This window comes from Balearica regulorum, chromosome 3 (genome assembly GCF_011004875.1).
Source record: "Balearica regulorum gibbericeps isolate bBalReg1 chromosome 3, bBalReg1.pri, whole genome shotgun sequence".
NCBI lineage: Eukaryota > Metazoa > Chordata > Aves > Gruiformes > Gruidae > Balearica > Balearica regulorum.
In genome coordinates this window covers 82,131,484-82,157,599 of record NC_046186.1, presented here as the reverse complement: position 1 = coordinate 82,157,599, position 26,116 = coordinate 82,131,484, and the positions used below count along the sequence as shown (strand labels likewise).

General features: G+C 37.0%; 1 protein-coding gene across 8 annotated transcripts in view; it reads left to right on the top strand.

Moving 5' to 3' along the window:
• SIPA1L2 (signal induced proliferation associated 1 like 2) overlaps positions 1-26,116 on the top strand; it is a 225,149-nt gene that overhangs the window by 127,225 nt on the left and 71,808 nt on the right. For all 8 annotated transcript variants that reach the window (XM_075748691.1, XM_075748698.1, XM_075748697.1 and 5 more), the window contains 3 exons: positions 14,542-16,247; positions 21,294-21,427; positions 22,778-22,966. In XM_075748691.1, coding sequence (XP_075604806.1) covers positions 14,783-16,247; positions 21,294-21,427; positions 22,778-22,966 — 1,788 coding nt within the window. In that variant the 5' untranslated portion in view covers positions 14,542-14,782. The remainder of the gene's footprint in view (positions 1-14,541; positions 16,248-21,293; positions 21,428-22,777; positions 22,967-26,116) is intronic.

The following is a 26,116-nucleotide window of genomic DNA, read 5'->3' as shown; positions in this document are numbered from 1 at the left end:
GTCTGGCCCCATCCTCTTGACACCCACCTTTTAGATATCTATAAGCATTGATGAGATCCCCTCAGTCTTTTCTCCAGACTAGAGTGTCCCATCTCTCTCAGTCTTTCCTCATAAGAGAGATGCTCCAGTCCCCTAATCATCCTCGTAGCCCTCCATTGGACTCTCTCCAGTAGTTCCCTGTCTTTCTTGAACTGGGGAGCCCACAAGTGGACACAGAACTCCAGATGTGGCCCCACCAGGGCAGAGTAGAGGGGGAGGATAACTTCCCTTGACCTGTTGGCCATGGTCTTCTTAATGCACCCCAGGATACCATTGGGTATTGGTATCGATACCATTGGGTATTGTTATCGATACCTTGGCCTTGGCCACGAGGGCACGTTGCTGGCTCATGGACAGCTTGTCCACCAGGACTCCCAGGTCCTTCACCACGGAGCTACTTCCCAGCAGGTCAACCCCTAACCTGTACTGGTGCCTGGGGTTATTCCTCCCTAGCTGCAGGACCCTACACTTGCCCTTGTGGAATTTCATTTGATTCCTCTCTGCCCTGCTCTCCAGCCTGTCCAGGTCTCGCTGAATGGCAGCGCAGCCTTCTGGTGTGTCGGCCACTCCTCCCAGTTTAGTATCGTCAGCAAACTTGCTGAGGGTACACTCTGTCCCCTCGTCCAGGTCATTGATGAATATGTTGAATAAGACTGGACCCAGTACTGACCTCTGAGGAATGCAGCCTTGAACATGCACAAAAATTTGTTCCCATACAATTTAGCTGGAAGAAATTCAGACAACTGAACTATAAACTTGCATAGAAATGTAAGTATTTCATAAAATTCTGGATCTTTGGGGTTGGGTTGATTTTTGTTCATTTTTGTTGGTTTTTTTAAAATGAAAAATAATTTATTACAATCGATGGTTAGTAAGTCCCTGACTATTTTGATTTTATTGCCTTTTGCATTACAAAAGTCTACTGATCATACTTTATTCAAGTCAGTAGAAATTCACATTAATTTATTGTATGGATATTTTGGTACATCTTTAATTGCCTTGGTTGTTTGGATTTTTTTATTCTCATGTACATTTATTTGTTTAAAAATGCAGAAAAACTAACTGAGCAGATTCTGTAGAAAATCCTTTAAAATCACTCATGTTATGAATTGCCCTAGATAAGCATACTTTTCTTAAAGGATCATACATAATGTTGACACGAATAGCTGAGACCTTTTGTAAACAATTTATAATTTGTTGACAAATATGCAGTTAGAGTTCAGTTTAGGGGAAAACAGTTCTCTTGTTTATAAAGAAAAAAGGATTTATTTGATAATGTCCTGAATTCTGGAGGAAAATAATCTGTGGATTTTACTGATAAAATAGGTAAGTATGCATTGGGAAGGAGAAGGAATGCCATTTACTTAGGTTATATGTCAAATGTGTAGTTTCTTTTATAATGTAATACGAGCTTTCTAAGAGTCTGAAACTTAGCAAATGTGATTGTTCCTTTCTAAATTCAGACTTTAAAATAAATCTGTAGTTTCTATAATGCAAATATGCTGCAAAAAAGAAGGAGATATGCACTGACACCATGTAAAAACACAGTTCCAGAAATGTGCAGTCTGTATGAAATACAGTTTGTTGGCTGACCAGAAACTTTGTGCTAAATCAAGGCCAATAATGAAATTCAGAGGCAGATTTTTAACAATGCCTACACTGCATTACTGTGCCTGTGTGTGAACACTTTGGATCAGTTAATTATACCCTCCTATTTGAACGTTTTCATTTACATAAGGAGCAGAACTTGCTAAATCAAATATAAAATTCAGTGTCTGAATTATTGAATGGGGTGTATGTAATCAGAATTTTAAAAGCAAAAGTTAAAACAAAATTTGCCCTATAAAAGCAACCCATTCCAAATGAATGTGAATTTATAATTAACGTTCCTTATGCTTACTAACAGTGGACCACAGTTACATTTTTCATTATTCCTAACAGTGTTACTTCTTATTAGTTTGTTCAGAGAGCTGTTTAAAGGTAAATTACTGGTCATTAAATTATTGAGTATTTCAGTAAGTCATCTTAAAGCAAGGCTTCTTTTTCCAAACCTTTTGGCCCTTTATCATAAAGCAGTGAAGTTACGAAGATGACAGCACGCTTATGATAGCTTGTAACTATCATCTCATGTGTCACCCCGTACAAGATTTTTTTCACAATCCAAAGAAAGAGATAAGACTGAGAGTAGTTTGGGCGGGGGTGGGGGGGAATAATATTCCTGAATTATTAAAAATTTAGGTTTGTAGCTTTTTAAAGGCTAGTTTACTCCATTGTCATCACGCTAAGAATCAAGAAAGGCTTGGAGACATTTTATTTAATGTCTCTCTGAGGGGAAGGAATATGACATTGACTCTGCATTCCTTAACCTCAGTCATGATGATGACTTTGTCTGGAAAATGCATATATATGATGGTAAGTCTTCTTTTCAATTTAGGAAAATGAAGTCTTGCTGATCTGGCTCAAAATTTTTGAAAGATGTGTTTCCAAACTCTAATTTGAAGACAGTTATTTTCTTCCTGTTTAAAATGAAAATATATAGCTTATTTTCTCAGCAGGACAATTCCAGAAATTTCTCTGACATGTGCTTTAACTTAAACTAAAAGCAAAACTGTAGAGCAGTGATTAAGCTATCTTGTTGGAGGTTTTTTGTTTTGTTTCTTTTTTGGGGGGGGGGGGGGGGGGGGGGCGGGGTGGAAGGAAGTGGTCCACAAAGTTTACATAGAACTTTAACCAAAATTATTTTCTGTTATGATCCTTTTAAGTCTCATTGATAACAAGTTTTTTAGCTTGACAGCAATTTGATTCTAGATATCTAATGATCACTGAACAGATGGCATGACTTTTCATTGCTATCAAGTTGTGCTGAATTTGAGTGGACTGCTGAAAAATGAAGAACAATATTCTGCTAGCAACTCTCTCTCTCCAGCTACAGTTCTTCTGTTTATATCTAGAATTATGTGAAAAGGTTTTATTGGTCAAAAAAGAACTGTGACTCTACAAAGCTGTAAAACAACCGACCTATAGGTTGGCCGGCTGAGAGGTGCCAAGCTGTATTGTTCAGTGCCAGGTGGTCCAGGCTCAATTGCATGTGCTTGGAAATGTTGTGTGGATACAAGTTTCCAAGTTATTTGGTAACTATCAAGATATTTAATGTATTTCATTAATATTAAGAAATTGGCCTTCCAAATTTACTTTGTAAAATTAAGAACAATTTTTTTTTAATGTAGTAAGAATTAAGTGTATTATGGTCACCATAGATTTCAATGTGTTTTCTTTCTATGTGGAATTTCTGCTCTTTTGATTCAGGGAGGATAGAAAAAAAGTGAAATCTCTGTTCTCAAAAAATAACTTCTTTAAAAGATCTTGATGCGTAGTGACATGAAATAATACTTTAGAGCCCTAAAGCAATGCAAAAGTACCTGAGAAGTTACTTGCTGACATCTGAAACTGCAGAAGCCTGGTCAGTTTGAAAGATTCAGAAACCTGGCCAGTAATATTATCAGTTTATGCTACCTCACAGTTCATGCCAGTTAGTAAAGAACCAAGGTCAAACTAAAATAGTTGCCTTAAAAAACAATGAAGAAAAAGGCTATGTTTCCTTTTTCTTTAAAACTTATTTTCCTTTAATCAACCACTTCCTTCATTACTGCTAAAAATAATTTAGAACTATGAAATCAGAGCTATTCTACTGCCAAATGACATGGCACGAAACTTATTTTCTGTTTTACTTTCTTGAAAACATAAGAAACAGAAGCAAAGCTAGTATTTCTATTTTTTCCATAAAATGTGCCTCTCTACTCTCTTCCTACTGAGTAGTTTAGATCTCTTCCACACTAGAATGTTTTGAGTTTTTGAATACTCCATCTGTTGTCATAAGCAGTGTTCAATATTTCTTTATTAATTAGTGGGAGAGCATGTTCTTTCAGGTCTTTTTCATTGTTGTGAACTTTTATGATGGGTGAGATTATTCAAATTCTACTTTAAACAATGAAGTGGACTTAAGCTTTTTTTTCCCCCCTAGAAAGAAACCAACTTGAATTTCTAAAACTGCATTTATCCACTTTGTGATTCCCTCTCTGTCCAGAGGTTGCAAAGTATTAGAAAAAATGGTTAGCTGCAGCAGCTCTGTTTCTAAAGAGTGCTTAAGTGAATGCCTACAATTGCATTTAGTAATTACAGACTATTTTCATCCATCCTGGAGGAACGAAACTGGTCAGGATGTTAGCACATTTCTCCTTTCTTACCAACTTTTCATTCAAAAACATTTCTTCAGATACCCCAGGAGGCTCCAACTTCTTAATTTTTTACAGAATCATTGAAAGCAATTGTATGCAGTATGTGAAAACAGCTTTATATGCGTATCCCAAAAAAGGTTTGAGATACTTTCTCTAGAAAGTATGGTGCTAACACAGTCAGAAATTTATCTAAATGTTTTTTTTCTGTTAGAAATCATCTTTTGTTCCTGATGTTTTAATTGTCTGTAGATTGACTTTGATATGTATAGATAATGATGTTATTTAACTACTTCTAATTTTTCAACATCACCATTCCATCTGTAGCAATTTGTCATATATTGTGAGGGCAAAAATTCTTACACAGTTACTTTTTTCTTCCATGAACCTGGACAAGACATTTCTTAATATTATGTGGGGTTTGGGGTTTGTTTTGTTTTGTTTTTTTAATTTCTGGTTTTCTCTATGCCTGCTTTTGGGCAGAGTGCTTTTCTGTTGGAATTCCAATACCCATTTTGTGCACTGAGCTAGAATTATAACAAAAAAGGTAATTTTTGATGTGACTCATTCTGGGAGAAGATAGAATATGTTCTTTTCATTGTTTTAAAATAAAGGAATATACTTCCATTATTTCTTCTAAATTGCTGAGCTGCTTTTTGTTTCTGCCAGTATTTTACAAGAACCGTATTAAAAACTTTTGGCATTCTTAGTATTTGTTAGTGCATTTTAACTTGAAGGTAAAAGGTTTTGAAATTAAATGTGTAATATGTTCCTTTGTCAATATATGAGATGAATATTCTCCTTTCTGTATAATTCTGAATTTCTCTTTTGAGTGTTACCCCAATGCATGCAATTGGCTGTCAAAAGCTCATTTTCATGCGACAGGTTATTCAGCAACTACTGACTTTCCTTTTGGATTATGGAAATGGTTGCTTAGAGTCAGTGCGCAGTAGTCCTTTTCCTTGTGTTTGAATGATGTGAATGTGGTGCACAAGTCTTGTCTTTATCTTTCTAAGCTTTGCCTCTGAAAGTGACTTGGTACACTTGTTGTTTACCAACTGGATTATCATAGTATTTAACATCCTGTACAGTGAGGTCATCATATGCGGATCCTGTTGGGACAGGACAAAGAAGTAGTCCCTGCCTTAGGGATTATAAAATTTAAATTAGAATACACGCATTCAAGCAGGAAGGGGCAATTCAAGAATCAGTGGACGTATGACAATTTCTGAGCCTGTAGATGGTACTGTTTTTACTGAGGATTCAGAGGTTGTCCAACTTGCTTGAGAAGACCACTGAAAATGACTTTGTTGTTGTTTTTCAGTGGAACTTGCTTCAGTGCAATATTTTGATACCGTAACTGAAAGTTGTTCTGGAATAGTAAAGATGCTTCATTTATGTTCTGTCTAATCTGAATTTCTTACTGAATAGGTTCTACTAGCTGAGAAAAAGTACATGCCATGCAAACAGCTTTTTACTGCCTACTTTGTAAGCTTTTGAACTACACTGAATATGTGAAGTGTTATACAAAATTTACTTCTGTTTATCTGCTGACTGATATTTCTTTGTATGAATCTTGTTTATGCCATACCTATATCATTATGTGGTAAAGATTCCTCATTCTCAATGATGAAACTGGAATGAAAATTCTGTATTATCAGTATATTAAGGATAAATATATTTACAAGAAAATTGCAATTACTATGAACTGTTGTAGGCACAGAGATAAGTACATCTGAATACTTTAAGGTAGGGAAATGTCTTAGTCATTCAGGCTGCCATACTTCTTTCTGTCCTGAAGAGATAATGTGCATGCATGTAAATTATGTTATGGATGTCATTTTAGTTTCCCTGTACAAAACAACTTATTTAATGCTCAATAAGTACAGTTCTTTTTTGTTATCCTGCCCTTTGACACCTAGATTCATGAATGGCAAGAATGAAGGGAAACAAAGACGCTTTGGATTCTCTTTATTTATAATTTTCACTGATACAAGAACTTGACTGACAGGTATATAGCTTCTATTTGCAAGTAGTAAAGAATCAGACTGCCAAAAAATGGTATTGGTTAACAATAATCTACGAGGAGTTTGGTGCTTGGTTGTGGTTGGTTTGTTTATTTTTAATCCTCTCTCATGGGATAATAAGTGGTCAGTGCTTGCAGATGTTTTTTTTTAACCCTTCCCTGGAAAAATTCCTTGGTCTAAGAATGTAATGTTAAGATCTTTCCTTTTTACCTCGTTAATCACATTATGTTGTAGGCTTTAATGTATTTTGTAAGGTTCCAGAATTTCATTTAAAATACCTGAACTGAATTGGAAGAGCGCAAATGAAAGAGTCTCAGTGTGTGTCAGTGGTAGTTTTGCTATTGATTTCACGATAATTGTGGTTTCACTCTGCTACTTTACATGGTTCAACCTGAACAAGATAGAACTTCAGTAGCAGTTTCATAGTTAAACTCTGCATAGGCTGCGTAATTTAACTGTTTATAATAGAGCTGTAAGAATAGGAGGATATCCAGTTTGTTCTGGAAATCGAATTAGCCTTAATGCATCTCAGTGTCAAAACTTGTGCTAATGGAACAATAGAATATTAGTATTAATATTCTGAGAAAATACAGTGCTAAAACAGTCACAAATTTATCTAAACCTATTTTTCAGTTACAGAAGGTGATTTCTAACAGAAATTTTCAAATCACTGACAGTAATACTATAGTCACTAATAGCTTTATATAAAACATTGTTAGTCTCTGAGAGATAACCTAGGTTGTTTGATGAAAAACTTGAACAGTGGTTTTTAATGAAATAGAATGTATTGAGACACAATTTGTAAGAGCAGATATTCAGGGAAAGTAATAGAAGATCTGCTAAAGAGAAGGTGCTGGAACTTTGTGATAGGTATTCTTTGGTATAATGAGTTACACCAAAGAAAGTATATCTTTTGTAACCGGTTTTTTAGTTCTTTTTAATAAATGGCTGTAGTATATTAAAAAAAAAAAAAGAGAAAACAGAAAAAAAAAAAAAGAAAAAAAAACCCACAACAACAAACCAGCAAACAATAAACTAATAGTAGTGAGTTTAGTAGTTGGAAGGTGTGATTTATTAAATTATTTTCTCTGGAAAAGGCAAGATGGTAACTGGAGGATCCTGACCACAAGACAAACTCAAGTCTAACATTTTTGAGGGGTCTGTGTTTTACTATTAAATCTTGTACAATTATTCCTGTAGATGATGATGAGATTTTTCTCAACCTGTGACTGAAGGAGAGCAGTTATGATTGGAGGTCTCTTTCTTAAAAATAAAACACCTTTCATTGACCAGTACTGAACAGCTGTGGAATTCAAAGTTCTGTTCTAATGGTCCATTGCTCCAAAATTACATGTTGCGTCTCTGTCTCAATATTTACATGTATCTGCTGTTTTCTTTGTTGGAGAAGGGATCCATATTTAAAGAACAGAGTATGACTTTTTTTTTTTTTTTTTTTTTTACCCCAAATCCTGCACCAATCCCAAACTAGTGCAATTCAACAGTTTTGATAAGAAATGTGATGGTGTTACAGCAGCATTGAGAATCATGTAGGCTGTTGTCACTCAGTTATAGCCCCTTCCCCCCAGCCCCCCAAATCAGCTAAGCTGTAATATGATTGTTGGTGGATTATTCTGTAGATACATTTCTGTAACTGTTATTTCAACAAAGGGTTCTACTCAGTTTCTACTCTTGCATTTCTCTTGCAGACTGTGTTGGTTTTGTGTGGCAAGGTTTTGGTAGCGGGGGGGCTACAGGGGTGGCTTCTGTGAGAAGCTGCTAGAAGCTTCCCCTGTGTCTGACAGAGCCAATGCCAGCCGGCTCCAAGACGGACCCGCCGCTGGCCAAGGCCAAGCCAATCAGCGCCTCTGTGATAACATATTTAAGAAAGAGAAAAACAGTTAGAGAGCGCTTTTGCAGCCAGAGAGAGGAGTGAGAAGATGTAAGAACATCTGCAGACACCAAGGTCAGTGAAGAAGGAGGGGGAGGAGGTGCTCCAGGCGCCGGAGCAAGATCCCCTGCAGCCCGTGGTGAAGACCATGGTGAAGCAGGCTGTTCCCCTGCAGCCCATGGAGGGAGGATGAGGGGGTGTAGAGATTCCACCTGCAGCCCGTGGAGGACCCCACGCCGGAGCAGGTGGAGACACCTGAAGGAGGCTGTGACCCCGTGGGAAGCCCGCGCTGGAGCAAGTTCCTGGCAGGACCTGTGGAGCCGTGGAGAGAGGAGCCCACGCCAGAGCAGGTTTGCTGACAGGACTTGTGACCCCGTGGGGGACCCACGCTGGAGCAGTTTGCTCCTGAAGGTCTGCACCCCGTGGAGGAGACTCACGTTGGAGAAGGCCGTGAAGGACTGTCTCCCGTGAGAGGGACTCCATGCTGGAGCAGGGGAATGATAAGAGGAGTCCTCCCCCTGAGGAAGACGAAGCGGCAGAAACACCGCATGATGAACTGACCGTAACCCCCACTCCCCGTCCCCCTGTGCCGCTGGGGGGGGCGGAGGTTGAAGCCGGGAGTGAAGTTGAGCCCGGGAAGATGGGAGGGGTGGGGGGAGGTGTTTTTAAGATTTGGTTTTATTTTCTCATTCCTCTGCTCTGTTTTGCTTAGTAATAAATAAGATGAATTCCCTCTCTAAGTTCGGTCTGGTTTGCTCGTGATGATAATTAGAGAATGATCTCTCCCTGTCCTTATCTCGACCCGTAAGTTTTCTTTTATTGTAGCTTTTCTCCCCTGTCTAATGAAAGAGGGGAGTGATAGAGCGGCTGGCTCCCCGTCGGGGAATCGAACCCCGGTCTCCCGCGTGACAGGCGGGGATACTCACCACTATACAGACTGTATATGTGAAGAAAGAACAACAGCACAACTAGGGAAGTGTGCAACAAATATTCACTACACAGCAGCTCATATGAACTTCCATTAGTCAAATGAGGGGCTTCCCATCCTTCTTCTATCTCTTGTCTGTGTCTGCATATTAATCATGTATCTGAAATACACATATAAGAAGTAACCATTTATACTGTAGTAGTTATGGCTTTAACTGTAAATTTGATGTATAATAATTTGAACCATTTTTTTCATGAGCTGTGCTCATAATTTGTTCGTTGTATTATTTCCAATCCATTTTCCACAGCTGCAATCTGAATAAGTGGCTCAATTATAGTTAGTGTTATCCTTTAATATTCACTGTGCCTCATGGAAAACTTTGAAAGAAATATTCTATTTAAAGACAATTATGCTTAAATATCATGGTTTTCTAAAGACATTTGCATGAAAACAAATACTTGAAGAATTCATTACCTCTCCCATACTCCTGTCTGCAGTAATAATTCTCCTGCATAACATCATAATCAACTGTCATATGATATGATATCACAGTTCAGTGTGACCAGAATTTTCTGGCTTGGACACACAAATAAGTAGGATGGCTTGAAAACCAGGCATAGCCATCATTTAGCTTCTGAAAATTGGATAGTTCTGATTTAGGAATCATTAATAAATAAATACTGTTAATAGATATATTGAAAATATGTAAATCTAAAAACATTTGCTAATGTAGTCTGTTTTAAAAAGTAAGCAAACTAAAACAAGTTTGAACTTGCATTAAGAAACTTTTTTGTATTATTTTCTTCTTTTTTGAAAATTCCTTACTTTTTTTCTAGTGGCAACCTTAGTTTTAGGAAATGAGACCTTGTGACAGATTTGTTCAGTGGGTTATCTGGTCCAGAACTTGTACAAATACAGGCAGCTTATGAACCATGTTGATTTTTCTTTTGCACTGTTCTTTTTCATTGCACTTAAAAGTATGGGCCTCAAGGCAGAATTTTCTCACAAACTTTGGATTCTCATAAAGTAGCCATTGCGTAACTGCCACTCTGCTATACTGGCAAAATACATAACACTACTATGTGTTTCTTTGAAGAGTGGAAACTAAGCAGAATCTGAGCACACAGAAAATGGTGTGTAGAATCAATTGAATGCAAATTAAATGTCTGATCTTCAGCTTTTGGCATATTATTCCTGCCTATACTCCTATTTTATCAAATTGCACTTCCCATTTTTTAAGATTAGTAGAGCTTGAGAGTCATGGTTTATAGAATTGTCATCTTGATAAATAGTAGAGATTAATGCTTTCATCCAAATTATGCATTCTTTTTAGGATGATAACATTACATAATAATAGGGGCAGACTTCCAAAGTCTTGATCAACAAAATGATCATAGAAAGACTTCTTAAATAATTCATTTCCATCTATCAAGGCTGACATGAGGCAGCGTTACCAAACAGCCTCCTTTTGACAGGACAGTCCAATAGTGCAGTTCTTATTCATTGCTCTGCTACTGGCACAGGAACATTTGTGGGCATGTGTCCAGGTCCCCAGGAAACTTGGAATCATTCCATGTTAAAGAACTGTATCTGTGGCTAACAAACCAGCTGCTGTATTGAGCTCAGAAGGAAGTCTTTGTAGCTCTGTGGAAGGAACTTAAGTTATTTGCATAAGATCCAGCAGCCTTAGTGGGAAGGGTTGGCAGGAGCACAACAGCAGGGTAGGCATCCAGCTTTGCTTTTCTGACCGTATCTGTCACTGACTCCATTCGTAACTGCTATGATGAGATGAAAAGAGAGAGAAGTGAAGAACTTGACCAAAAGGACTGTACAGATCTGAAGAGAAGGGTACTCATGATCATATTGACAGCATTCTTTGGGGAAGTTGCACTTTATTCAATTCAGCAAACAAAATCGGTTTATAATAAATAATATCAACATCTATAGGGGAATGCTTGTGAGTTGCTAAATTCTTACTATGGAGAGAAAAAACCCTTAAAGAACAACAAATACAGAAGAATGCAGTGCTATCCATTGGCAGAGGTCATCTGTGAACCAAAACATGCTGTTGTACTAAGTTACAGGAATGGTCATTGATATTAAAACCAGGCAGATTTTCTCAATGAGCTCAACTTCAGATTAAAAAAAAAAAAAATTACTAGTATACTTTAAATATACTGCATCTAATCTTCAAATATTAGTATTTCCAATAAAATGTCAATCTACAGTTCCGAAACAGGCATTTCTTTGGTCTTCTGTCACACCAGTAAAAGAAAAGTAATTCTGTCTTTAAATAGTACCTTTTTGCAATGTACCTTTGTTTTAAAATGCTCAGGCCATACTTCATCAAGTATTTAAGCTACCACCACCACAAAAAAAAAAAAAAAAAAAAAAAAAAAGGTCTTGCTTTCCCATGGCCTTCAGGCTTTCTCCTGCCTTCCACAAATACAGCTGTTCATGAGACCAAACAATGAATCATGTTGTGGATTCGGGTTGAAAATAAATGGGGTGGCAGTGTGCATTTGTTGCTCTTTTCTTCTACCTCCCACCACCTCATCCCCAATTTAATTTACACCTGGATTATGTCCCTGGTCCAGTTCACTGCTTTTGCACAAATGCTTAGCACAGAAAAAGGGTTATCACAAAGGAAGAAAAGAATGGAATTTTTGCAGGAGAGCCTTTTCTGACTTTATATGTATTTTCCCATTTTATAAGACATTATTTTTTATTTCAAAAAAATGCATATACTAATGGCTTCTATGAATGGTTTTTATGTAGGAAAAGGCAAGAAGGCTAGAAGATGTAACTCAATTTTCTTTGAAATTATGGTAAATTAATCTTCAATAAGAAGTTAAACTTCTTCCCAATATGTAAAACTGACCTTTCTGTCTTCTCACTATTTTATATTCTTGCAGAAACAGAAAACATGATTCTAGAATAGTTTAGTTTTCCTTCAGTGTTTTTATTTGGCAAAGGTTTCTCCAACTTCTGTGATTGTATAAAGAACATTCTAAGACATGATAAAAAAAGCTGTCAGCTGTTCATGTTAATGTGTATACCACAGAAGTTTTCTTGCATTTCACCTTTGTAATATTACTTGTGCCCCCAAAATATTAAGCATATTCACATGTGAGAGCAGCCCTATGGAGAAGGACTTGGGGGTATTGGTGGATGAAAAACTGAATTTGACCCAGCAATGTGGGTCAAAGCCAGCTGTGTCCTGGGCTGCATCAAAGGAAGAGTAACCAAAAGGTCAAGGGAGGCGATTCTGCCCCTCTACTCTTCTCTCATGAGACCCCACCTGGAGTACTGCATCTAGCTCTGGAGACCCCAATATAAGAAGGACATGGAGCTGTTGGAGAGAGTCCAGAGGAAGACACGAAGATGATCCGAGGGCTGGAGCACCTCTCCTATGAGGACAGGCTGAGAGAGTTGGGGCTGTTCAGCCTGGAGAAGAGAAGGCTCCGGGGAGACCTTACAGCAGCCTTCCAGTACCTGAAGGGGGCCTACAGGAAAGCTGGAGAGGGACAGTTTACAAGGGCATGGAGTGACAGGACAAGGGGTAATGGGTTTAAGCTGAAGGAGGGTCGATTTAGATTAGATATTGGGAAGAAATTCTTCCCTGTGAGGGTGGTGAGGCACTGGAACAGGTTGCCCAGAGAAGTTGTGGCTGCCCCCTCCCTGGCAGTGTTCAAGGCCAGGTTGGATGAGGCTTTGGGCAATGTGGTCTAGTGGAGGGTGTCCCTGCCCATGGCAGGGGGGTTGGAACTAGATGATCTTTGAGGTCCCTTCCAACCCAAACCATTTTATGATTCTATGACTGATATTTTTCTTTTTGTGTTGTATTTTCATAAGTCAATGTTTAAAAATCCTACACACCACTTTTGAAATACTGTTTCTCTGAACAGGTCAGTTTTATTAAACAATCTTTTGGACTCCTATAAGGAACCAAAACCTTTGTTTTAGTTGACATCATTGGCCATTAAAATGGAGTTCTGAGGAATTTGCATGTAGTGAAAGTAAGCTGCAATTAATGTTATTGTTACCCATTCCTAGTAACAGTCACATAGAAACTGTGTCAATCATGATGCTACTGTAACTCACGTTTATTAATCCATTATGGTAGAAGAGTCCTAAAGTTTACTCTATCAAACACAACATTGTGTTGATTTCTGACAAGCAGAAAAAAAATCTGTCAAGTTTTAATTTATATTATTCCTATGTCTCCCTGCCTCACACTTTTTTTTTTGTGAGAATTTTTATGGCATTAAATTTAGGGGAAGCTCCTCTTTCTACCTCATATCTTCACTGAAACAAGGAGAAAATTCATATTCCAGGCTAATTTGACCTGACCTTTTCTTTAAACTGTGTTAAATACATATTATGCTTATTTGCAGCATCTTAAAACATCATTACGTTGGCATTTTGTTCAAGGAACAAAAGCTGAAAAGGAAGTACATAACATGCTGTCTTGTCTCTTATTTTAGTCTAGTTTTATGCAATGGGTTAAAGGACGGGCTCTGCCTGCAGATGAATCTTCACAGCATGAGTCATGGTCATTCTTAAGACTATTAAAGCCACTGAAGAATATTGTTATATCCTAACAGTTCCAATTTTGTAATAAAATTAACACTTGTCAGTATGGCTACTATCTTTTCTTATTTGTGTAAGACAACAGACATGTTCTTTAGCACAGTAACTGAATTAACAGTCTAGATTTCCAGCCAGAGAAATATCATGTAACAGAAACCACCATAACTGTTTTACACCACTAAATAATAGTTTACACTCCAAATAAAGGAATCTAAGTAAATCTCCCTTTGGGGAGAGAGAGGGTGGGGGAAAAAGTGAAATACACTTATTCACTGAATTAATCATAGTGGAGAGATTACTTATCTTTAAAATGTTCTTTTAAATGGCACAAAACACTTTTCTTTGTCTAAGGTCCTATCTGTTTCATGTATTTTACTTACAATTTCTACCAGTCTTGCCCCAGTAACTCCTGTGTGTGTTTCAAGCAAACTTGGAAAAGGTGTCTTAGAGATGGCTATGTTCTTTCATGTTATGTATGTGATTAGAGAGATAATAGGCACCTAAGTTGCTGTCAGCCTTGAAGGAAATGCAGAGAGTTATATGTGGCTATTCAGCTTGGCAGAACCTGGTCTGCTATTCAGTGTGCGTGTACTGGTTAGCCCATGAGAGAGCAGGTTCAAACTGCTTGCATCCTGTAGGCATCATATGGGAAACTGGGATTAGTGCATTTGTTGGGTTTTAGAGAGGCAGAGGACAGAAAACCATACAAAGCAAGTCTCATTAGTTCCAGTTTCATGGGGTATTGTGTATATACAAGCAACACTGGAAGCTTACCGTTAGTGACTATAAACATTTTAATGCACTTTCTCTTTTCTTTTTTTTTTTTATGAACAGATAGAAGAAATTTGTCTGGGTTAATACTGAACTGAATGTGTCTGAACTGAAGGAAATGTTTTAAGATTGCTCTCCTGACGGAAGTTGTACAAAAATGGTACACTGAAGTTCCTGCTTGCACTTCTGGGAAGACTGTAACTGTATTTTTTATTGCAGTTTATCAGCCCATGAAAGACAATGTAATAGCAAATGTAACAGTGAATTTATGCAATAGTAGCAGTTCCCCTCCCACTGACTGGACATGAGTGATCAAAGGTCTTTGCAAGAAGATAAGCACAAAGTTAGCAGAACTTCCTCAAAATTCAGGGAGTCTTCAAGAAGCATGCAATCTGATGATTATTTTGCTAGAAAACTTAAAGCTTTGAATGGTAGCATGGGTCCTCCTGTGTCTTCAAATGCATCTAGCAAAACTGAAAATAATCAAACAAATGGTACACCAGCTGTGCCTAAAATGGGTGTTCGAGCCAGGGTATCTGAGTGGCCTCCTAAAAAGGATTGCTCTAAAGAGCTGAGTAAAGCTGCTTGGGAAAACAGACCTCCAACCAGTTACGAAAGTGTTGGCTCAGTACTTCCGAATGGGCAAAATGACCAAAGTGATGGACAGCAAGAAGAGCTAGAACTGGAATTTACGGAGGGAAAATACTCAATTGGAGATCTTTTTGTTCATTCCCCTCAAAGAGGACTTCATCCCATAAGGCAAAGAAGCAACAGTGATGTGACAATAAGTGATATTGATGCTGAAGACGTGTTAGACCAGAATGCTGTTAACCCAAATACTGGAGCAGCTCTTCATAGAGAATATGGCAGTACCTCTTCAATTGATAGACAAGGCTTGTCTGGAGAAAATTTTTTTGCGATGCTAAGAGGATACCGAGTGGAAAATTTTGATCATAAAACCCTTGCTCCATTTGGATTTTCTGAGTTTTTCCACTGTGATCCTACAGTTTCTCCAAGTCTACATGCTGCTGCGCAGATTTCCAGGGGAGAATTTGTCAGGATTTCTGGCTTGGATTATATGGATAGTGCTCTACTTATTGGTCGAGACAGGGAGAAATCTTTCAAGAGGAGACTAAAATCAGAAGCAGTAGAAACATCTCTATTTAGAAAATTGCGAACAGTTAAAAGTGAGCATGAAACTTTTAAGTTTTCATCTGATCTGGATGATAGACTTGACAGAAATGTTCGTTCTTGGAACTGTCAGAAATGTTTTGCACATTATGATGTTCAGAGTGTTTTGTTTAACATAAATGAAGCAATGGCTACCAGAGTAAATGTAGGAAAAAGAAAAAATATAACCACTGGAGCTTCAGCGGCATCACAAACTCAGATGCCAGCAGGCCAAACGGGAAACTGTGAATCTCCTTTGGGAAGCAAAGAGGACCTCAATTCAAAAGAGAATTTAGATGCTGATGAGGGTGATGGGAAAAGCAATGATTTGGTATTGAGTTGCCCTTACTTCAGGAATGAAACTGGTGGGGAAGGAGATAGACGGATTGCACTTTCTAGGGCAAATTCAGCATCTTTTTCTTCAGGTGAAAGTTGTTCTTTTGAGTCCTCTCTGAGTTCCCATTGCACAAATGCTGGTGTTTCAGTACTGGAAGTACCAAGAGAAAACCAGTCCATTCACAGAGAGAAAGTGAAGCGATACATCATAGAACACATTGATCTTGGAGCATATTATTACCGCAAGTTCTTCTACGGAAAAGGTAAGTTTTTCTAATGCAGCTGTTCCGAGATATTCATGCATTAGGTTTAAGTTGCTTAGTAAAGACTATTTTTTTTCCTCCTCATCCTCCTCCTCTATAGAGAGACCTAAGTGTTACAGGGGATCCTGCAACTCTTCACTAAAATTAAGCTTCTTGTTCTTGCTCTCCCAGAGAGATATTTAAGAACCAGTGGATTATGTATAAAGTTATGCAATCCTTGTGTAAGTTCACTAAATGTGGTGTCATGTAAATTAGGACGTAAACTAACTTCTCTGAACCAAACTTTCTCAGTGGGCAGGAGGAAAAGACGACATTTGTATCCAGTAAATGCATTGGAAATACTGATACCCAGTGTGGAAATCATTATTTCCTGAAAGGTGCCTCCAAAAGAGAAGGTTTTATTACTGAGGCTTCTGACTCCCTTCTAGATTCTCCTGTCTTCAAGTCTCTCTTGGGGCCTTTCATACTGTATTCACATATACCTACTCCTTAAAGAGAGAGTTTCTGATGATATTTAGTTTTTCAGCTTGAAGAAGGTTGCTTTATGCCTTTCTCCTAGCATTTTACCGTATTCTTTTAGGATAATGAGGGCACTAATGGAACTGAAAACTTAATTTTCAATACCTCTTATCTCAAGGGATCAAACATGCAAGGAATCTCCAGATTACTTCCAGCTGAACACAGTTCTCACCTAAGCAAAGGTTATTGTGGATAGAGAAAATAAAACAGGCATTTTGCCTTGGGCACCAAAACGTCTTGCTGCTGTGCTGATCTCCCATATAAGAAAAAGTGACATTTATATGCATACTGAGTTTTACTTGATGCTCTTCCATGACAGTGAGCTCTCCTAGCTGATTGTTCATTGAATTGTAGATTTAATAGCACAGTTGAGTTTAGCAAAATAATTGTCGAAGGATGAAATAAAAATTTAGCAAACAATACTCACTTGTATATAGAGACGCATCTAATGCCACCAATTTTCTTTGCCTTTAACAAGATATCTATGAAAAAGAAATAACTTTCTGAATATTTGATTTAGTTCACAGTTTTATAATTGGCACTTGTCAGCGTACAAGTTTTATTTCTGTTTTAAGATGCATGGAAGAAACACCCTGGCATGTGTAGCACTAATTATTCCATTCCCTTTCAAGAAATGAGAGATTTGGAATTCACTGTCTTCTGAAATGAGCTGTAGTTTTATGCTGCATATTTATAAGCTTTGTAACTATTGTTAAAATCAAATCCAACACAACTGATGTAAAATATGTTAATGTTTATGGAAAATATCTTCTCAGTTTTCAGTTAAGGTTTGCAAAAGCTAGAGTATTTTATTTTATCTCATGTTTTTTGATTTATTAATGGTGTCCTTTAGTGAACTATATTTTTGTGGCATAAAAGAGGATGAGAAGGGAAAAAAAGCTATTTTTATTTTTAAAAAGGATAATTCAAATATGCTTTTATTATCATTGATTTGTCTTTTTCCCCTTGTGCAATTATCCTCATAATACCTTGAGACTTGACTATTACTAGCATGCTTTTTATCTGAGGGATGCTTGCAAATGTTTCTTAATATGTTATTGTATCTATCTGCTGATATCAAACTGAAAAAATATCCTAGAAGAAATGTACAGGCTTAGCTAGCTTTTGGTATTAACTCAGTTTGTATAAGTAAGACTTTTGTATTAGAAGAAAAGATGACAATTATTCCTCTGAATGAAAAAGTAAAAAATGAGGAATATTTTACAATCTCTCTTTAAACATCTAGAAAATGGCACTGATTTTCTTCTCTCCAGTTGATAATTTTAAATCAACATAAATACATTTAAATTATCTTAATGAGTTTGTAGTTTATGAGATTGTTTTAAAAAAAGCGCCTTGAATTAAAAATGTTTTCCCCAAATCCCAAAATATCAGTAGCCATGCTATTCTTTAATTTACTTCAGCTTCTTTAATTCTCATTCTTGAAACTGTTTTATCTATTTTATTTTTAATGTACATAAATAATGTCTTTGGGTTTGTGTCTTCATATTGTACAAGAAATGAACAGGTATCTGCCAAGCTTGCATTTTTCTGCTCAGTAATACTGCAGCCAAGAAATCTAGTAATTATGTAATACCCTTTTCTAGATTTACATCAAAATAGAAGGCTATAGAAACCCTGAGAAGTTTACCTTTTGTCAAATGCAGCTGTGGGGAGATTTTATGTTGTTGAAAGTGTTTGGCCTCTGAATGAATCAATCTCTCTCATATCTGTAAAATCATGTTCTGTTTGATAAATTTGCCCATTAAGGCTCAAAGTTTTAATTTAACACTGGGAAATCCATGAGGTATAATTTCTCCATGCAGGTAGAATGCTCAGGCTGGGGAAGGAATGTAATTGGTGAGCATGAGCGAATAATTTAATGTCTATGCCCCTTGGATCCCACGTGTTCCTTCCAAAAAAATGATGCTAGTTCTAATATGCTGCTACTCATTTTCTCCCCACTGGGAGATGGACTGTAACCACCAACATACTTTATAGATAGATTTTTGAAAGGCTATGGGAAACTTAATTTAACCTTGATTTGGCAAATAAGACTGTCATTTATGTAGAGACAACTTTATCTTTTTGTATCCATTCAGAGAGTATGGATGACTTCTTAGTGAAAGACATTTTGCAAAAACTTCCTTCCACATTTCTATAAATACATTGTAAAAAAAAAAGAAAGTCTCAAATTAGCTCAAAAATGCTAGCAAACTGGTTTTTAGTCTAGACAATCTTTAAAGGAGAAATTAGTCTATTACTTCATTGCTATTTGAAATATGGAATTATAGCATAAATTGGATTGGAAGACATTTCTGGAGGTCATCCAGTGTAATTCCCTGGTTAAAGCTGCCTTCCCTTTAGCTTTTGACCATCTCTAAGGATGGAGATTTCACAAACTCTCCTGGCAACTTGTTCCTGTGTTTGATTTCCCCCCAATGAGGGGTTGCATCTTGTGATGGTTGAATCTTGTCCTTTCTGTACCTTGGAGAAGAGTCTGGCTCTCCCTTCTCTATAACCCCCCATTGACTAGTGGGATCCTGCAATTATTTCCCCCTCTTAACCTGCTCTTCTCCAGGCTGCACAAGCCCATCTCCTTCAGCCTTTCCTCATCTGTTATATCCTCCAGCCCCCCAGCTGTCTTGGTAGTTGTCTGCTGGCCTTGCCCCACTCTGTCCAAAACTGGACACTACTCCTTATGTGGCCTCACAAGTGCCAAATAGGGAGGCATAATGTCTTCTCCTGACCTGTTGGTATGCTCTTGCTAGTGCAGCCCAAAGTGTGGTTAGCCTTCATCTCTGCAGGGGGTTCTGCTGGCTGCTGTGCAGCCTGTTGCTCACCGGAGTCCTCAGTGCTTTTCCTCAGAGCTGCTCCTGAGGCTCATCCAACAGCCTGTGCTGTTGGATGAGCTTGCTCTGTTGCAGATACAGTTCTATGTTGGTCTTCATGAGATTTTTGTCAGTCCATTTTTTTCAAATTGTCAAAGAGAGAGTTTGTTTTAACATGTCAGATTGAAAACTTCAGTGGTTTAGGAGTTGCTTCACATGCAGCTCAGCTGTCCCATCTCAGCAGCAGCTGCCTCCAGGGAAAGGGACGAGTGGGCCGTGACGTACAGACACCCTACAGCCATAGGACTCTACCTGTGTGGATGAGTTAACTGTCTTTGCCTGCTTTTGTAAAATACTCCAAGGTTTATGCATTTCAGTATGTGCCCTGTGCACATATTACTCATTTGTTAAAAGCCTGCCGGTTATTCCTCTTTATTTGCTGCACCCAGCTACAGCCCTAACCTCCAATATATGAACTGTTCTCCTTGAGTTTGGTCATGTACATGAACTTGTTGCAGATGCATTCCATCATTTGGATAATTTAAAAAAATATTAAACAGTAACAGCTCCACTACCAACTTTTGATACACCTTTTAGTAACTGGGCACTAGCTGGAATTCGTATTACTGATCACAGCCAACTGTCCAGCCAGTTTATGTCCACTTTGTAATCTGCATATCGGAACCATCTTTTCAGTTTAGCTACACAGATACTGTGGGAGACTATGTAAAAGGCATTGCTAAAGTACAATTAGGTGACATTCATTGCTCCTTCCTCATCCACAAAGCCAGTCATCTCATTGTAGAAAGCAACTGGGTTGGTCATGCGTGATTTGCATTTGGTAAATCTGTGCAGGCTGTTTTCAAGCATCTTTTTGTCCTTCATGTGCCTGGAAATCTCTTCCATGAGAATTTATTCTTTTATCTCCCTGGGAGCTAAGGTTTATGGTGGCTAGTCTACAGCTTCCCAGACTCTCTTGCCCTTTTTAGAGAAGGGTGTAACCACTCACTGTGACCTTTCAAAGAGTAGCCTTACAGTGACACTGGCTCGTTCCCTCAACATGTATCCTGTTTGGTCCCATAGAATTGAGTGTGCCTAGTCTGCTTAAATGGTCTCTAACTTGATCTTCCTCTTCTGTTGGTAATGCTTTACTTTCCCAGACTGAGCCAATTGTCTCAAGGAGGAATTTAACTATTCATCAAAGACTGAAGAGTTACTAGCCTCAGTTTTCATTTGTTAAAACTGAGTTGCTATTTTGTATGTAAAGCTTCAAATAAGAATAAATTGAATGAAATCAAGGAAGCTGCCTAGCACCTTATTTGTTTGAAGAGTTAGATTTGTTGAAAGCTTTATGTAGATATAGTTTCTCCAAAGTAGTTTCTTACAGCATCAAGCAAAACCATTAATTGCATAGTAACAAAAAATGCAAAAATGTATTATTTCATAGTAGCAGTGGTTGCAGTAATTTGAGTTATGTGATATGAATGATGATTCTGCTCATCAAAATTAGCATTATGTGATTTATGTACTTATTGTGCAGTTCAGAAGATCACAGGCCAGCGTATTTACAGATCTCATGGTTCAATTAAAAGTAATACTTTTTTTATTGCTGCAGAAATTTTTTATGAGATTTGATGAACATTTTCTAGGAGAGTCATACTTCATTATTCTCTCCTTATTTACTCTTGTGCAAAAGAGCATCAGAACTACTTTGGAATAGATGAAAATCTTGGGCCTGTAGCAGTCAGCATCCGGAGGGAGAAGGTTGAAGATGCCAAGGAGAAAGAAGGATCTCAGTTCAACTATCGTATAGTTTTCAGGACAAGTGAGGTAATGTTCTTTCAGTAATTTTGCAAAGGAATGGTAAAGTTAACTTAGAGCTTAGGATACTAGTTGTTTGTCTGTGGATATGTTGCTAACTTTGAAAGTAAATCCATTAATGGGAAAGGGATGTTTCTTGTAGTGTTAACAAATATAGTTGCTCCTGGAAAAAAATCTCCCTCTTCTGTACTGCATAAAATTTTTCTTTTTTTGAGTGGGCACCCAAAAGGAGGTAAGTTGACTGAAAGGAACTGCAAGGGGCAAGCAAGGGCACAAGTGATAAGAACAAAGCTGAAAATAAGTTTGGATCACGCTGCTTGATCTAAAGTTTCTAATGATAGAAATAGAAGATTAAGAAATGTAGGGAAAAAGAGAGGGGAAAAATATGAAAGCTAGTACTATGACTTATTTGTATTTTTGTGTTTTGTTTCAAAATACTTTCTTAGAAGCTTTTTTCTGTGAGATTTTTTACATACATGATTTGTGGAAGGAATATTAATATGTTGATAAAAATAATTGTCTTATTTGGAAGAATAGCTCGCTGGTGATTGTTGTGGAAGGACATGTCTCATAACTTCTATTTCAAGTGAATTAGTATCTCTTGCAAAGTAATATCTTCTTTATCACAGCAATTGCTTTGATTTGTATGAAAATACACAATGTTGTTATTGTAGCAAGCAAGTATAAATTTTCATAATCCTTAGGATTATTGCTTTTTATTGTGATTAGGATATAGAGAAGTGTTAGCTAAACCTCCTGATATCTCTGGGCTCATGTGCTTTTACAAACAGATATAGAAACATATATAATGTTGGAATTTTTGAGGCTAGGTTTTTCTTTTGTTGTCAGAAAAGAAGTGTTTGTATGTATGTGTAGAGAGGTGATTCAGCTGACTCACTTCTAAGAAATGACTCCCTTTTTGCCAAATCCAATGAAGATAAAGCAGCATGGTTTAAAAAAGATTGGGTTAAATGAAGCTGTGGCTTAGCTCACCTGTCCAACCTCATTTTCAACTACTGTGTCTGCTAAGGTAGTATGCCACTAAAATTAACACTTTTTAGTTTTCCTGGTGTTTTAAATATTTAAAAAAAAAATTAATAGTTTTAGGAATTAGAATAACTTAATAGGATCATCAGTGACTTTCTTTGAACAACAAAAAAAATGTCACTGTGACAAAAAGAGCCTCTCTCCTCTTTAAAAGTTTAGTTATATTTTTACTGGTTAAAAAAAATTAAAAATAGGGATCTTTTTCGTCCCAATCTTTCTTCCATTCTTTTGCTAAAACCTAAAGTTTATATCTTTAAAAGTCATTGTAGTACTAGAACTAAAAATGGTTTTTGTGTTTTACCTTTACTGCAGCTTACTACACTTAGAGGAGCAATTTTAGAAGATGCTATACCATCCACTGCTCGGCATGGCACAGCGAGAGGTCTGCCTCTCAAAGAGGTACTGGAGTACGTAATACCAGAGCTGAGCATTCAGTGCCTGAGGCAGGCTTCCAACTCACCCAAAGTACCTGAGCAGCTGCTTAAACTGGACGAGCAAGGGGTATGTAGTGCATGACTTTTCTTTAAAGACGGTTCATGGAAAAAAAAAGGTTACCTTAAATATTTTGCAGCCAATTATTTTTAAAGTACATTGCAGCTTAGAAAAAAATATTGGTCTATGGAGATTCTCTTTAGACGAGTAAGTGAAAGATTATAACTGAACTTTTAATGTTGGTAAGAAGCGATTTTGACAATCTGTATTTGCACTTTAATGTGTACAAATGCTGAATGCAAATGAAAATACATCTAACATTTTATTAATATTGTGTGTAGGTAAGGAGGCAAAAGGAGGTATAATGTATTAAGTCTCTACATCTAAAATTATGGCTTGTTTTTTACAGTAACATTTTCTGATTGACTTGCCGTAGTCTTACTAGAATAGAATGCTTCTGGGTTCAAACAACTGAAATTGTGATTGAGATTAATGAATTAACTGCATGGCAATGAAATATTCATACGGCTTAAATTTGGAGAGAAAAGGGTGAGGCTTATTGGGTTCAATAAAGTGAATCTGCTTTATTCAAGGCTAGTGATTAAATTTATAGCTTCTGAATATTTTGTGAAGGGCAGGCTTGTGATGGCTTTTAAATAAATTTTTAAAACCATGTTTTAAAAAAATATTCATTTGCAGTGAAGATTGTATTTTCTAGGCAAAAGTCAATATCTATCTGTTGAAGTTGAATCAGCTGATGAATCCAGTTGATTATGATGGTGGTTGAATTAGCATTAAAAAAATTAATTATGTTTCGAATATGGTGATTGCATCTAACATTGATGGTGTCTACCAGAATTATTCTGTCTTCTCTTGTGGCTGTAACAATTGCTCAAAACCAAGTAAATGTAGACAGAGGAGGACAATTGCTTTTTTGAGTAGATTGTTAAGCTAGTTTTGTATGTATATTTTACTACTTTTGTTCACTGTAGTCATTGAGGACTTTTAATTGAAAATTCATTTTGCCAAATGCCCTTATTTTTTTCTGTGTTTGTCAGTTGTTCTTGTAAAACAATAAAGGGAAATCAGAAGCACTCAGTTCTGATTCTAAGAGTTCCTGATGTACTGTGGCTTTACTGTTTGAGCTCCAGAGTGAGTTTGGTTGACCTAATAAATAATATTTGCTGCTCAGAGGGGCAGTATCTTCTAGGCAGTATAGAGTACTTCTTTATTTGACCTGACCTCAATATTTCCCAAACTCCTGTAAGTATTTCCCAAAAATTGGAAATGGAGATTGTCCATTGAACTGACCAAAGTAGTTCTTTAATCATCAACTCCTAATTTTGAGAAACAGCAGTACATACCAGTTCTTTTTATTTTGGGTGATCAGTTCTGAAAATTCAATCCTGTTGTGAAATTGTCTGTCACCAGGCAAAATGTATTATTAATGTATCTTATGTGCTGCTTATTATGAGATAATTACTTGAACATAGACAGAAAGGTGTGCATAGAACTGGCACAGGATCCATTTATGCTTTTAATCCTCTTATGTACTTGATGCTTTCAGTTTATTAATCAAGCAAATATAAAAAGAGTTATGCTTGGCAACCGAAGGTGATGACTGGCTGAAGTGTCATGAACTTAAAAATACGAATTATGATCTAAAGGATTAATACTGTCACCAGAATAATATTCATTTTGTGTAACGGTGTATTAAATGTTTGCATAGTTACTCAGCAGACTGAAGACTGTTTCGGTGTTTTGATTTCATTTTCCTACCTGTTTAATAGTATTCAGTGAAATCTAGTATGGATTATAAAGGCTAAAACTTCATCTCTAAAATGACAGCAGAAAGTAGATGCAAATTGGATGGTTAACATAATTTGAATATATAAATAAAGAATCTACATTTTCCCAATTTATTCTGGCATATGATCATCAGCATTAGATTTGGCTGTAAATTTACAAGAAAAGTCAACTATTTATCTATAACCTGGATAAGGTTTTATTTTTTATTTTTACCTCTCTCTAATTTTCCCTTAATCCCCCCTCCCCATTTCTGCTAATGATTCATTGTATATATGCTTTTTTTTTTCCCCCTTCACATCCCTCTGGGAATGTTCACTGGTCTCTAGGCCAAAGGCTGAAGTTTACAAAAAGCCCAAAGAAATTAGGAGCTTTGATTGCAGTGATATTTAGTGGCTATTGAGTGTCTAATCTCTTGAGGTTCCTTGCCAGAATAACTCTAAAGTCACAAAGAATCTATACTGTACAAGAAGATGACAAGATGTCAAGATTAAGTAGTGAGTGATTCTGACTAGAACATAGTCATTTTGAGTTGGGAAGGACTGCTATGCACCTTTAATACATGTCATATACCTAAGTAGCTAAATGGGTTTAGAAATTATTTTCTGATGTCACATTATTAAATTGTTCACAGTGTTACATTAAATGTAAAATTTCTAATTTAGAAATCATGAAATCAGAACCAAGTCTGCAATTATTTACTTAAAAAGACTTCAATAAGCGTGTGATACCATTTCAAAACTGACAAACTTTACCAGTTTTAAATATTCTGATAGTTTTTCATGCCAGTTAAATGTGCCACATAAGGTCTTGCCAAAGATCATTTAATTACTTCTTTCTTAGGCATTGATGTTCTAAAGGTACCTCGATTTCTGCTTTTGCACAGTCCCCATGATCTTGGCATGAGAGTTCTTTTGCCTAAGTCTTCTAATTTCATAGCCATGAGTGCTCCTAGCACATGGGTAGGAGGTTGAGATTGCTGCGAATGAGCCTGCAGCTGCTGCTTTGTTTAGGAATAGGGGTATCAGAATCAAATTTGTACATAATTGCCTAATGATACAGTACTTGTCCATGAAGCGAAACCCCAGGATTAATTCCTTCCTTGGGCTGGGGAGTTTCAGATTCTCACCTCAGTGTCTCCTAGGACATTAAAAAACCCATGAAATAGTAAGTTGTTTTGGAAGATAGAGGTATGCTTCTCTCCTGTTTGGAATTATATTGGTATTCATGAACAAATTTAGGAATGATTGGTCTCCTCAGAAAGAATGAGGGAGTGCAACTGCCTATTTCTAGACTGAATATTTTTCCCAGGTGCTTCTTTACTGATAGTTGTTGACCCAATTGTTGGTCGCTCAGTCAGCATTTAACTTCTCCACTCCTCAATTCTACTGTGAAGACAAGGAAATTAACTTA